Source organism: Tubulanus polymorphus, chromosome 1 (genome assembly GCF_964204645.1).
Source record: "Tubulanus polymorphus chromosome 1, tnTubPoly1.2, whole genome shotgun sequence".
Lineage (NCBI taxonomy): Eukaryota > Metazoa > Nemertea > Palaeonemertea > Tubulaniformes > Tubulanidae > Tubulanus > Tubulanus polymorphus.
In genome coordinates this window covers 7,169,457-7,183,199 of record NC_134025.1, presented here as the reverse complement: position 1 = coordinate 7,183,199, position 13,743 = coordinate 7,169,457, and the positions used below count along the sequence as shown (strand labels likewise).

Here is a 13,743-nt window from a genome sequence, read left to right as displayed (position 1 = left end):
TGGTTTCGGATCTTTACGCGCTAGAATAGCTAAACGCTGACTGACTATTAAAGTGTCACATTCATATTAATCTATTTTCATTAAGTTGACGTTCCGTGCTGCGAAGTTCCTGCTTTCAATGGTTTGTGGAAATGCTCAGGATTTAAATGCTTGTCGTCGCAATGTGTCACTACAATGTCTACGTGCATCCCACTTACTGGTTCTCTACTAGACATTCTTGAGTACGATTCTAATAGGATTTCGCCTCATATTTTCCTGTACGAGAATCATACAAACTGACATATCTCACGCCGTTCTTCAAAAGATAGGAAAAAACATCTGAAATGTTTGTGCCCTTAATGATTGACACAGTCACGAATCAGATACACAGGGCTGCCAACCTCTAAAAAATGCTATCAGTAACAAATTGAATTTTTTAAAGTAAAATGTCATTGAAATATGAAAGAAAATGTTCAAATTAATCGGTAATCAATAGTAAGACCCCCAGTAACATCTTTCATATTTGTGTACGCATCAAACAAATCAAATCAGTATTTCTCGTTATAAAACAGTAACAAATACTGAAAATCAGGAACAGTTGGCAGCTCTGAATACATATGTATTTGATTTAAATAAACAGTAGTAAAGTAAATACATTGTATTCCTAATTATACATGAATACAAGAATCGGATTTATTGAAAATCCGGTGGTTGTTTTCATAGTTATTTACCGCTAGTGCATTCCCAAAGCATCAGTTGAGCTTGTTTGCTGTGGTTGGCCTCGGAATCATGTTTTGTTATTTTTACCGTTGACATTCAAACTGAGCAACAAAAACAAATTAGCATTCCGTGTGCCGAATTTTCGATATAAACTTTTTTATTTGCGTGAAATCAATCATCGGCACGGTTAGCCATCGTTGAATTCATTATTGAGGCCTCGGGCGGACGGCTGTATTCACTCTCCAGCTTCATTCCACTATTTGAAAAGTTAAATGTTGTCAGGTTACAAACAATGCCATTAGGAATGATGCGAACGCATGGCTTCGGATTTCATCTCAGTAGGCTTCCTGTTTTTGCAAATTGCTGTTGGATAATTAATCACCAGTTATTAAATTCTGAAATGAATTCAAAATTGATCTAGTGGATAACGGCATTGATGTAAAGATAGCTATACATGCCTGAAATATTTCAACCAGCAGTAAAATTCACTAACGGTAAGACGCCGAGGATTGACATCCGCTATCGACGTCACAGTAACGTTCCTGCTTTCAAACTTCAATATGTAACGGCAAAATAAGATACGAGTTTCTTTTTTCAACAATTTCACGCCGAATTTCTCAAAGTCAATATCCTTCGCAGTCAAAACCTATTCTAGAAAATGTGCATCGATCTTTAGACCAGCCCTAATGTGTTAGACTTTAGGTAAAATGAGCTTAGTCGGGTCTTAATTTTAAAGGTTTTAATCATGGAACTCATGGTCAGTTAATGATTTTGGTTAGATGATCCGCTGTTTGTATGGATCCTTACTATTGCTTCTGTTTTTGTGTAGGTCTCGTCTATACGATACATATACAGAATATCGTCTGGTCATTGTAATTGGCTTTGGATTTAGGATATCCTACCGGAGAGTCGGGTATTAATGTTAAACCTTTCAGCAAATTCCTCCGGCCGATTGTCATTGAAATCAATTTCCGCAGATGTTTAACGTGTAACTTTCACACACAAACACGACGACGACGACGACGACGACGACGACGACGACGGATAGCAGCCCTGCCTCGGTAGATCTGTACGTGGAAATCTGTCTTACAGAAACACGACTAATCCATGTATAATCAATTTTTAGAGAAATATGACAAAAGTCATCAATCATGTGTTACTTAACGCAGTAAACGGTAAAAATGTCACGTACGTGACCGACTGACGTAAGTTGGCGGTTGATTTTAAAAAAAATGCTACATGTATAGATAATGAAAAGTGGTTTGAATTAGACACGATGACAGATATTGCTCCTTATACATGTATTGAATTTTTTTCTAAATATTTTTGTTGGATTGTCACGAATTCTGTATCACAGTATTTACCGGTCTTACTGGAAAGTACAAACCCCGCGGGCTTGCTGCTTACATCCCACGATTATGAAGGCAAATCAGCATGAATTGTCTTACAAGTGGGCTAGTCACGAGCATTTTTTTAAGAAGTCACATTCTGTTTGATCTTAAGCTGCTGGTTAGGGTGGAGCGATTCTATGCAATATCTTAAACAATTATGTGTTTTATTTAATGATAACCCCACCTATACGTTCCACTGAATTAAGCTTTCCTATATACAGAGCCATCTTGCCAACATCACAAATATCTTATTATAAAGGCTATATCAGATGGCGACCAATTCCGTATCGATCTGTTGAAAATTGCCGAGAAAGTGCTAAAAAACTGAATTTAAGAAATTTGATAGAATAAAAAGTAGTTTTAGTTGAAATAGTTGAAGTGATAGTTGAAGTGATAGTTGAAGTGAACTCGATATGTTGGTTCGAGAGATAGAAAATTACTGAGATTTGATTGTCAGAGAATCCAGTCAAGCCACTGTGGGTATAGGATATAGCGTCCAGTCGAAGTATATGTTAGCTAGTTTAATTCTAATCAGCATTTTACTTTTATGCTTTTGGCCCTATTGATGCGTACCATAAATCCTAAACTAACAGTCCAGTTGTTTATAATTCTGCAAAAAGTCAGAATTACTTTTTGAATGTATAAATGTTGTGCTGCATAACATTCACTGCTTGAATTTATTCGGTTCAGCGTGAAATCATTATCGACGGAACGTTTTATATTCGTGAAAAACTAAACGAAAATCATTTTCAATTTTGAGGCTGCAGTCGATAATGTTAATAGAATACGTATGTTAATTCAGAAAACACACTAATATAACGAATGACAGCGCATATGTTTAGAAAATATCAGAGTTGAATAATATGTAGAAAGATCTAACTGTGATCGCTTGATCTATTTTACAAGCTTTAGGTTTCGCCACTTGGCCTACCGAGATTTACTGGAAAAATATAGCTGCTTCTAGAAATGATATGATGTCTTTCTTAAAGGCTAATTGTAACTTTTCGCTGAGCTACATTACAGTTAACATCTTCACCTCTGTGATGTGCACATTTTAAAAGCCACATTGTGGATTTCAAACAGGTCCCTCGGGTATCATGAACGAAGTAATGGATTCACCTTAGCGTCAGATTGTGTAATGTCAAGAATTTCATTCGAACAAAAACACGTTTCATACGACATAGATTGGTGATCGTGTTCTTCAATGTAATGCTTCCGACATTAAGATTTAGATATACGATTTTTCACTTTTCTATACCAAAATTAACAGTTCAGTTTTGGCATTTTAATGTATTGTCGAAAACTGTATATGAAGTATATTCGTTTAGATTTCTAAAATTCGCCAGAGGTGCAATAACGCGTACCGCAATGTCATAGAAAGATAAATAGTCGGGATGTATAATTGGCTTAAAACGTTTCGAGTCTTCGGTCAAATGCGTATAAAGTGAACACTTTTTATCGGAATATTGTACATCGCGGGGCCGCTAATCATTTGCCACTTTCATATCGCTAAATGCAAGGTAGGGCATAACTGTCACTATGCGGACTGCAATAGCTTCATTTATGATCTGTGGCGAACCTCGGGGGACAATCTGGACAACGTGTGCTGCGGCGAAGATTATGAACAGAATGGTCAATCGCGCTATAATACGCCTCCTGCAACGCGCTCCGGATCATATCAACCGATCATGAAAAATGCATAACGATGCGGCAGTCGATCCGCCCGATACAATTTGCGAAAAAGCTGCTCCATACACCGGTAATCTCTGGATATGATGTTTAATTGCGAATTGATTGTCTTCGCTCGGCTATTCCGCTATATGAAAAGGCGATTGATAATACTTTTGAAGCGATGATGCTTTGCAGATTTTTCATTTTTGTACGATATTTCTATTATGATGCCAAGAATGTGTTTGATCTTCGGTGTGTTGTATGAACATTTCAGGTGTTTTTCTGAACTGACGACGGAGATATTCTTTCAGTAGTAGACGGAATCGATATCATTGTAGTAGTAGGATGATATATATGGCAAGGCGCCAGCTTCACTCACGTGTCAAACGCATCCATTCAAATTTGTCATTGCCCCATTGATGAAAATGAGAATATGTGAAAGAACAAATTGAATTTCAATATCTTATTTTTGAATAGTATATATTTTCAGTCGGTTGAAGGTTTTATTCAAGATTATCTCGGTACAGAATTGATAACAATAACACACAGTACGCAGTACGCAGGGGCGGATCTAGGAAAATCTGAAGACCAGGGAAAAGAGATTTTCAGATGAAGTAGCCATGGGATAGGGGTCCCACCATCGGCATTAGATATGTTTGAAGAAATAAATCCAAATGTGCACAATTTCCAAAAAGATGAGTGTCAAATTTGCATGTCTTAACTATGTCGGTGTTGACGAAGAGGGCAACCTCAATGGGAAGGCAGGGGTCTGGACTCCGTGAACACCCCTAAATCAACCCTTGGTACAGCATTAAATCCAAGTTCTTGTATCAGATATCTGATACTTTCGCCCACAAAAGGAAATTTTCAAAATGATTTCAATACATGTAGTACATTTCTTCGAAGGAAAACTATAGGAGCGAACATAGTTTTCGAAGAGTTTGGTCACGTATGATATTGAAGAACCTGGCCTTGCATCGTTGTCTTCGTATTATTAAGCGATGATCGCACGATTTGATGGGATATTTCCTCCTGTTTAAAATTACAAATCCTGATGTCAAAGAGCTTCATAAATCACAAATCCGGCGATTGCAGCAAGCTATGCATTGTCATGCGCATTTTAGTCAACATACGAAATGCATACCTGCAGGCAGAATTTGACAATGGAATTGTAACAGCTTGGTGAAATAAAATTCAAACTTAAATATGACCATTTTATTGTGATGTATAGATGGTATTTTTATGCAATTCCCTATTCTACAGTATATCACCTTAGATTAAGATAGTTGTGTAGCGTTTTGTGCAAACCATCAATTTAAAGCGCTACCATAATATTTTTAGAAGGGTTTTAAGAGATAATTCGTTTTATATCGAAATTCGATGTATATTTTCTGTCTGGAAAAATGCCAGCTATGCATTGTTTAGCCTTGTAATTTGTCTTTAACCTTCCATTCATGCTATGATCTACAACACCGTAAGATATACTGATTTGCAAAGCAAATAAAATACAAATTCGTAACATGTGCTGCTAATTGAGTTCACGCGAGCAACGCGTACGTGAGCGATCATAATTGCAGCTTTCAGGTATAAATTTTACTACGATTTTACAACTGATTAATTTGTAAGCCAATTCGAGAATCTTTTCAATGATAAAATCGCTCTGTTTTATGTGAAAATTATTTTGTTGTTGATTTGATTTTTGTTTGATTGTATCCCTTTGTTATATGTATACATACAATCTCATTTCTACCTACAAATAAAATACGAATCGTCCTATCAATACAGTATTGGAGTGCATACTCCAGTCTTAACGATTTTTTATCAAAGTTTTCATCAAGAATACTTTCTTATAAAAGTACATAAGGATTATACTTTTGGTTATGGGTATGGCATACACAAGTTTCATGAACAGATTCCGGCGCATAGTGTGAAACATTGCATTCTTATGCCATCTATGAATACGCAGTGGTATCAGATTCGTATCCACGTGGCAACGATATCGATAAAAATATCGCCTGATACCCTAACATCGTCAACGTGCGCACATCGCCGAATCAAGAATTCCACAAATATCAGAAATGAAAGCCATTCATATCATTGTCCGCGATGGAAATAACGTTATCGCTAGTTTGATGGCGTTATTGCGGTTTATTTTATCAGAAATTTCCCTCCGTACAATCTGATTTCACTCGTGTAAGCCCCATAGCGCGATGGCTCATTACAATCTGTTCTGAAATTTGTTAGCAGAAAATCAATGACAGAGATGCTAAGAGAAACAGCAAACAGCATCCCGAAGAAAACCGCTGACTAGATAAACACTCAAAAATTGAAAAAGGCGAACCGTTACTTTTAGAACCTAAATGCCTACGGCAATCACTTTTTACCAGAGGAAATACTGACAGATTGTTACGAGATTTAGAAAAAAAAACATAGGGCATTGAATAATCTCCTAACCTTCGGAATTCTTACTTTTTAAAAGCGAATTCCGGACTAGCTTTTCGACGACGATTTGACGAATTCAGAATTCCAAATTCATTACTCAAAAAGGAACTCAAAAATTGCTATGCTCCGATTTGAATTTTGTTGCGAAAGATATTATTCACTGCCAAAAGTTTATTGTTCGAAAAATGTACACAGCATAAAACTAATATTGGCCAATACAAACGTACAATTTATTGTGTTTGTAATCTTCTTAGGCCGGTTCTTGCGCGATTTGTCATTAATGCGGGTTGCTGGATGTCATTGTGTCGCATTCAAATTCAGTTGTACTGGCGCTGAGGAGAAAGTTCTATCGAAATCAGACATCAGAAAGTGGCATATTGCCAATTTGATTTTCTATGCATCATCTCGGTTCGCCACTAGAGAAAATCATTCATATCTTTCATCAAATTGTGCCATTCAGACGATAACGGGAACGCGCGGGCAGGGGAAGAGACGCCTGTACGAAATCCACTGCGCCATCGGGAAAAAAATCAATTCAATCAATTTGATCAGAATATCATGTCGATCCAGATGGGCAAACGCGATGAATTTCATTTTGTCAAAATATAATGCTGATTATTGAATTTACCTCGCAAAATGAAATAACAATTCTCGATTTCATGATCGTGGCAAGTCGAATGCAAAATTTCAGAAAACATGTTTACATAGATGAATATGGCTTATGATAAACAACATATGATTAATGTCTCGTCATGTTAATGAATGTTCTGTCGTTATTTATAGATAAACTTATAGAAAAAAAAGAATTTTATCATGAATCCTGATATTTGAAAATATTTAATTTCTTGCAGAGTGTGAAAGCGATGAGCAAACTTGTCTGTCCGGTGATTGTTTGAGGAGGACACAAATTTGTGACTTTCGACCGGACTGCCCGGACAGAGATGACGAACAGAAATGCAGTAAGTAATTTCCAGCGAAAAGATCAATAAAGGATTCTCCTATATCTGGTCACAAATCCAACCCCTAAAATAAACCCCCTTGGCCCAAATTCAGTTGCGAATGCTAAACCTTTTTTAGGACTTGCATCAGGACTTTTTAGCCGGTTAGATGCATTTTTGAGAGTTAAGTTTTAGATATCATATCCTAGTAAGGTTAAGGGCTGTTTAATGGAAATATAGTGCGGCTGGGGATTTTGTGGATGGTCAATGGAAGGTGACATCTGGAATACTCAACTGATAATAACTATGCTATCAAATATCGTATCTCATTCTTGACGGTGATTGGAATATCATAAAACACAACGGGAATATACATAATACGTGTCGTGGTCACTAAATAGACCGCGTTGTATGTGCCGACCTATTCGGAATAATGTTTTTTGCCAACAGCAGCGGCGGTGGCTATGGCGGATGCGTAGCGTTCTGGATTTATTCGCCGTAATCTAACCGACATCTGCTGGGATTACTTGTGCGTTATCAACAATAGTTCAGCGCGCCGGGAGAGATTACGTGACTCGGATTCTCTACTACTACGAGAACGACAGATGCACGAAATAGTAACCGTTGCCAGGCAACGCTTTTTCATGAGATCGCATGGCACGGAGCGCTGCAACGGCAGCAGCATCAGCCGCCCACGGGTACTGGATTATTACTACCGTCATCTACACTAGCGACATCTCGTGGATGCAGTCGTCACCTCGTCTCACTGGAATAGTTCATCGAATTACCACCAGATGTGGCGACCTTTGCTTTGGAATATTAAGCCTCTCATCGACCATTCCAAAATCATCTAGTTTAGATATACCCAATAGAATTATCCATGTACATATAACTAGATATATGTACATATATCCATTGTACGTAAAACAATAACATTTATGAAAAAATGGTTTGGCTGTGCAGGATTTGTGACCAAATACGTCAGACTCTTTTTCCAACTGAATTTAATATTTCTTTTATGACGATGAATTTATAGAGAATTTGTACAATTAATATCTTCATTTACAACATTCAAACGTATCTTAACCGAGTTTTTTTCACTATGTGACAATTAATAAGATGAAATAATATCTTAAGCCAGGGCATGAATTATTCAGACGTTGAAGCAGTAATTGATGCAGTAAATTTATGGCGACCAATCAGTTACTGCAACAGTGCCGTTACATAACCGAATCTCATTATACAGCATTGATGTAGCATCGTCAGTATCTTCGATCATTTCATAGATGGACCCACCAGTCTTCTATTCCGAATGAATAAACAACCAATGCGAATTATCTGTCAGTTTTAACAAGCTCGCATTCGAGCAATATCAAAACTCGTATATTTGTTTTTTCAAATAGCCATTTCACAGCGTTGTGGGTTAACATTTTTCAATCTGGATTTAAATGAAAAGAAAATCGAAACGACAAAGGCTGAACTTATTTCACTCAGACACGAAAGTCTAATTTCGGAATTCTCGAGATGGAAAAAACCCGTAATGAAAAACTGAAACAAGAACTAGTGATTCACATGTATAGTTCCGGCGCGCTCAACGGAAATAAACCCGAAACATATTGAATTTCAACAATGGCTATCTCCAATTTCAATAGAAAATGTATTCGCCCTGTATATCCTGTTCAAAAAAGTTTTCTAATCACTAACTCCATAATCGTCTCGAAATGCGAACGGTGATAAAAGGGTTAAAAGGTACTTGGTCAAATTTGCGGTATTCGACATGTAAGGCGAAATGGATTCTCGATATAAATAAACAAATGCTCGCGGATGACAGCGAGATTATTGTTACGCGCAGAGTCAATATTTTTCCAGCAAACATCGCGATTCGAGATATCTACCCGTAAGCCGCGCGCGGAGAGCGGTTTTAGCACCCCGAAACGTACGGCGCAGATAATGCATCACGCTTGACGAAATCGCCAATGCATGGAGTAACCTGTTATTATGAATGAACAATAACAACAACGATGCCGAGGCAGAATCCTCGCCGACCATCGGCGTCGTCGTTAGATGGAATTAGATTTTCTCGGCACTTGTCAGTCTGCTCGAAGAAAGCGCGCGGCACAACTCTGGGTGTGTAAAAAAGTGCAAATCACCGGTCTAAGCTATACGCGTTGTCGTACAAGGAGCTTAACACGGCGTTTCTCTCCTGACTTGAAAGGTGCGAGTTAAGTCTGCAGGATGCGCTGCATGCAAGGTCTCGACGACGGCAGTTTTTCAGAAATTTCCCCTGAAAAGAAAATTATTCGTCGTCTTCCAATGCCTTAGTAGCATAGCGCGCGGCGGCGGCGCATACTTCTCCCGACGACTCAAAGAGTTGCCTGTTTCATTGGTGATCGGGCGCGTGACGACACACGCACGCAAAAATCCGTGCAAATGAGTTTCTGAAAATCAGATCCACGTGTAAAACTATCAAAAGTATAACGCGCTTCGACGCAGCGCGCTGGAATTTTTCCATCGAAATATCTTCGAGCGGAAGCATCGATATCGGGGAATATATTCTCAAACGAGCTTGAAGTTTTTTAAGTATTCAGCGGCGGCTAGTTAGATATTGGCTGTTGGACGGTCGCGTCGAGTATATCATATTGCCATCATTACGAACGAGTTGACTGTTGTTACGTTGAAGATGGGCCATGCGTTCGCATGTCACCGATTCATTTCGCGACTGGTATTCGCGCCTCCACGCTCATGCCATAATTGCCCGGTTGGCTAATTACCGCGTCTTTGCCTGATTTGGCTTCCACCCGAGGTGTTCGTTTTGCGACCGTCGGTGTGGCGATGGCGTCTTCATGAATTTTCAGAACCTGACACTATAGACTCGGGCGATGAATATCGGCGTATGGCGTATACCCCGCTTCTACGAATCTCCATGATCTACTGGGGGTTGTATACGTGTTATGTGGCCGCTGGGCGTGCATATTTCACAATCTAACATTCATCTGTCGGCTCAATTTTCATATAGTTTGCGACGTGAGTCTTCCACGCGTGTTTGGAAATATGAATATGTTTAGTTTTAATCTGACTTAGATTTCGATTTATCTTATATAACTTTTTTGTTCTCCCTACACTAATGTTTCTTCCGGCGGTTTCTAATTTACTAATGGATATTTGTAATCCAGGCATGACACCGTGATAAAGTAAAAAATGAATTTTCTTAAAATGACTTAAATAGCCTGTATATACCGGCGTATACCGACGCTGTGAAACTTTTAAAATCTATATGGTAAGACAAAAGAAAACTGGAAAAGCATTCCTGAAATGTTGCCAGGTTGAAATAAACAATTTAAATCCAAACGTGTTTCATCGAATACCTATAAAATGAATATAATATCTTTTTGGTTGTAAAAAATATGAAAAATATGAAATTCCCTTTTATCGCTGTTAGTAACTATGGACTTATCCTTCGGGGTTTCGTAAGTGATCTGGTCCGAGTTCCATAGATGTTGATTTGGGCTAACCATTGTATTGAAATCAGTTCCTTAAAATAAATTTTATAATAATTTTTAATATTTAGCGATAATGGGGTCAGATTTTAGACTTCAATCCAGATCGTGGAACCGGGACCTGACTCCTGGTCAATTATGGTCGGTTGGGTTTGAGTTACAGGAATGAAACGAGCACGGCGTCAAAAACGGTCTTGTAGATCTGGCCGCAAGAGTAAGATTAATGCGACGTCACATGCAAGGTGTCGGATACCCGGATTAGTTTCACTAATGTACGAATCCCTCTGAATGAACTTTCGTTGATATCGAGTGCCTGATTTTCATATTCCTGATGCGTCGGTGACTTGCCACTGACCTATGACCAATGCTATCCAATTAAAATCATAGTTGTATATAGTATTACGACTGTTTCTCAATGAACCGGTGACGGTTACACCTACTCGGTAGCCTAAAACACGGGACTGTTAATTCAGATTTTCTTGTGGGCCGAGCGTCTCTCGTATGACTGGTATATCGGTCGCGTGCTCACATCCATTCCGTATACTAAATGCCCTTTTCATCTACCAAGTCGATGTGACTCGAATCCAAATCGGGGAAAACTATGAATAAATCGTGAGTATGCGAACGACTCAACCCACGACTAGGGCACCGACATGAAACGTCCATCCTTTCGTTCGCAATCGTATAATTGGATTCAGTTTGCGCCCGTAAAACGCTAGTGCAGCATGAGGGAATGATTACGAAAAAAACCTACGCTGAACGAACGAAAGATATGCCATCGGTGTACAACCGTTTATAGTATCAGCGGTGCATCTTTGCAGCATTGGATGGATGAGATGATGGTCGGTTTTGCTGGATGATAATACGTTATTAATCGCCGCTGGAGTGACAAATGATGGATCAGCGTTCTTGTGTCGACAATGCAACCGTTCATTTTAAGAATGACTGTGCATTCTTCTAGATGAGAACTATATGGAACGCATTGCCCTTTAACAAGAACAAAACTACATACCAAATAGAGGTTTCATTACAAAACAGACACATTTATATTTCTCAAGATATACATGTATCGATGAAATGGCGATTTAAGAACCGTTTTTATTATATGAAATTATAAACCCAATCCATGACAGCTTTTGGACGAACTTTTCATATAGAGCCGCATATGTCAACAAATATGGATTCTTTATCCTGAGACAATTTCCTCATCATTTTGTAGTCGCTTCTCACAGAATACCCTTCAGCAGTTAGGCTGATTAGATTTTGATTTTCTTCCGAAAATAGAAACTTTCTTCTTAAGAAATCTAATACACGCCCATAAAAGGCTATAGACGATGTTTGTCTTTCGTTTTATGTTTAGTTTTCGAATTAAACTAAACTTCTATCCGATCGATAAAGGCAGCATTCTCTACAACTTTCGCTAATTTCTATTCAATTCATAATTGTGCTCGCGCAAATAACTTAGTTTCCTCGTGACTGCAGGCGTTTTTTCGTTTAATGCAGTGTGTGATAATAGAAACCGAAACGCATCGAAAACGAAGAGGATCTGTCGGACGAAAACACATGTGGAGGAGTAGTACACCAGTGAAATTTTTTGAAATATGTTTTTGCCGATGAAAATTCCTCTCTACTTATTCTAGAAAGGAAATCTTTTGGATCTAGTCGATTTGTAAACAGTTTCTAGATCATAGTGAAATTCGACAAACGGGGAACAATGATTATGGCTGCTTTATTCTCAAGCGACTTATGGTTATCATTAGTGCCCTATAAGCCTCTGGATTCAATTCTAGACCCAAATCCTCTAGACCTTAAACTCTTTCCTCTTTACCTTTAACCCTAATTTTCTGCAGTTGTAAAAGCTTTTAGGTATCGACGGTACGGTCTTGGAACTATCATTAGGACCCTGTATCGTACGTGTAGGCCGTGTACGTGACGTCATAGATTGTCTGTCCGCCAGTGGAAACCTGCTATACATAACGAAAGTTATTATAGTCTTTTACAAATTTCGGGGAAATGCCATGTAAATATCTCTTTGTATTGACCATCAATATGGTGTCATCAAGCTTACGAACAGAGGACATTTTAAGTATATGGACGCCATAAGTAAATTCCTCATCTTGCACCGAAGCAACGAGTTCCAAGTCGGAATTGAATTATCACATCGAAGTTTAATGGGTTAATGTTGACATTGGGCTCATAATAAATTGATTTTTCGGCTGTAACATGTTTACCATCTCGACCCGAATAATTGCTTGTATTTGCCGCAAGTACATCTCCAGCCACTTTTTCCAATTAAGTATCAATTACAGGAGAATATTCAATCGACTCATATCCCCGATGCCATCTGCGCTCGGTATTCGTCAACTCGCCGGATCGAACTAGTTATTAGTGCTGCCAGTGTTGCTATTTTACAGTTTTACGCGCAGGTCGATCCGTCGAAAGAAGGCATTGATTTGAAAGTAAGAGATGTCCGGCCATATGTATGCTATAAAACGCATTTCTTGTAGATAAAATCTCGTAGAAAATATTGGCTACGAACAAGATGGGAACGGGTTTTTTAACGCGAATGTCGCATTTTACCTTCCGATTTCCATATCTATATTTCATTCTGTATTTGAATCAAATCGTATGATTGTCATCTATATTGAATGGCCCGACTCCATCGCCGTGTGTCGTAACGCGCATAGTAGAGTAGTAGTTGATGGAATATAGAAAGATTGATATAGATAGATGTCAGGGAAAATGTCTTAGTGAAGTCGTGCGGGTAATTGTGTGATGGATTTATCAAACTTTTTTGATGCAATTGATAGGATATTCTAGATATAAGATCGTTAATTCGTCGCATCCATCATTCCCACTGTCTACCGTTATAGAATGCCAACGTGAGACTAACAAGACTCACTCATTATCATCCATACGAGAAATGACATTGTTATTTTTTTGCGATATACGGTGCGCATTTACTCGAAATTAAAACAAATTACTAAAAAGATGACCTTTTTTGTCCACATCAGATAGGCTTATGGAGGGATGGAATGAATGAAGGAAGGAGAGTGGTGTGGATGTTGATAGGGTAGAAGATGAAGACAGTGTTATAGAAATAAC

At 38.4% G+C, this 13,743-nt stretch overlaps 1 protein-coding gene across 1 annotated transcript in view; it reads left to right on the top strand.

The window, feature by feature from the left end:
* The window catches only part of LOC141898109 (uncharacterized), a 67,726-nt gene that overhangs the window by 34,913 nt on the left and 19,070 nt on the right, over positions 1-13,743 (top strand). Inside the window, exon 4 of the mRNA XM_074783970.1 lies at positions 7,055-7,162. Within this exon, the coding sequence (XP_074640071.1) occupies positions 7,055-7,162 (108 nt within the window). The remainder of the gene's footprint in view (positions 1-7,054; positions 7,163-13,743) is intronic.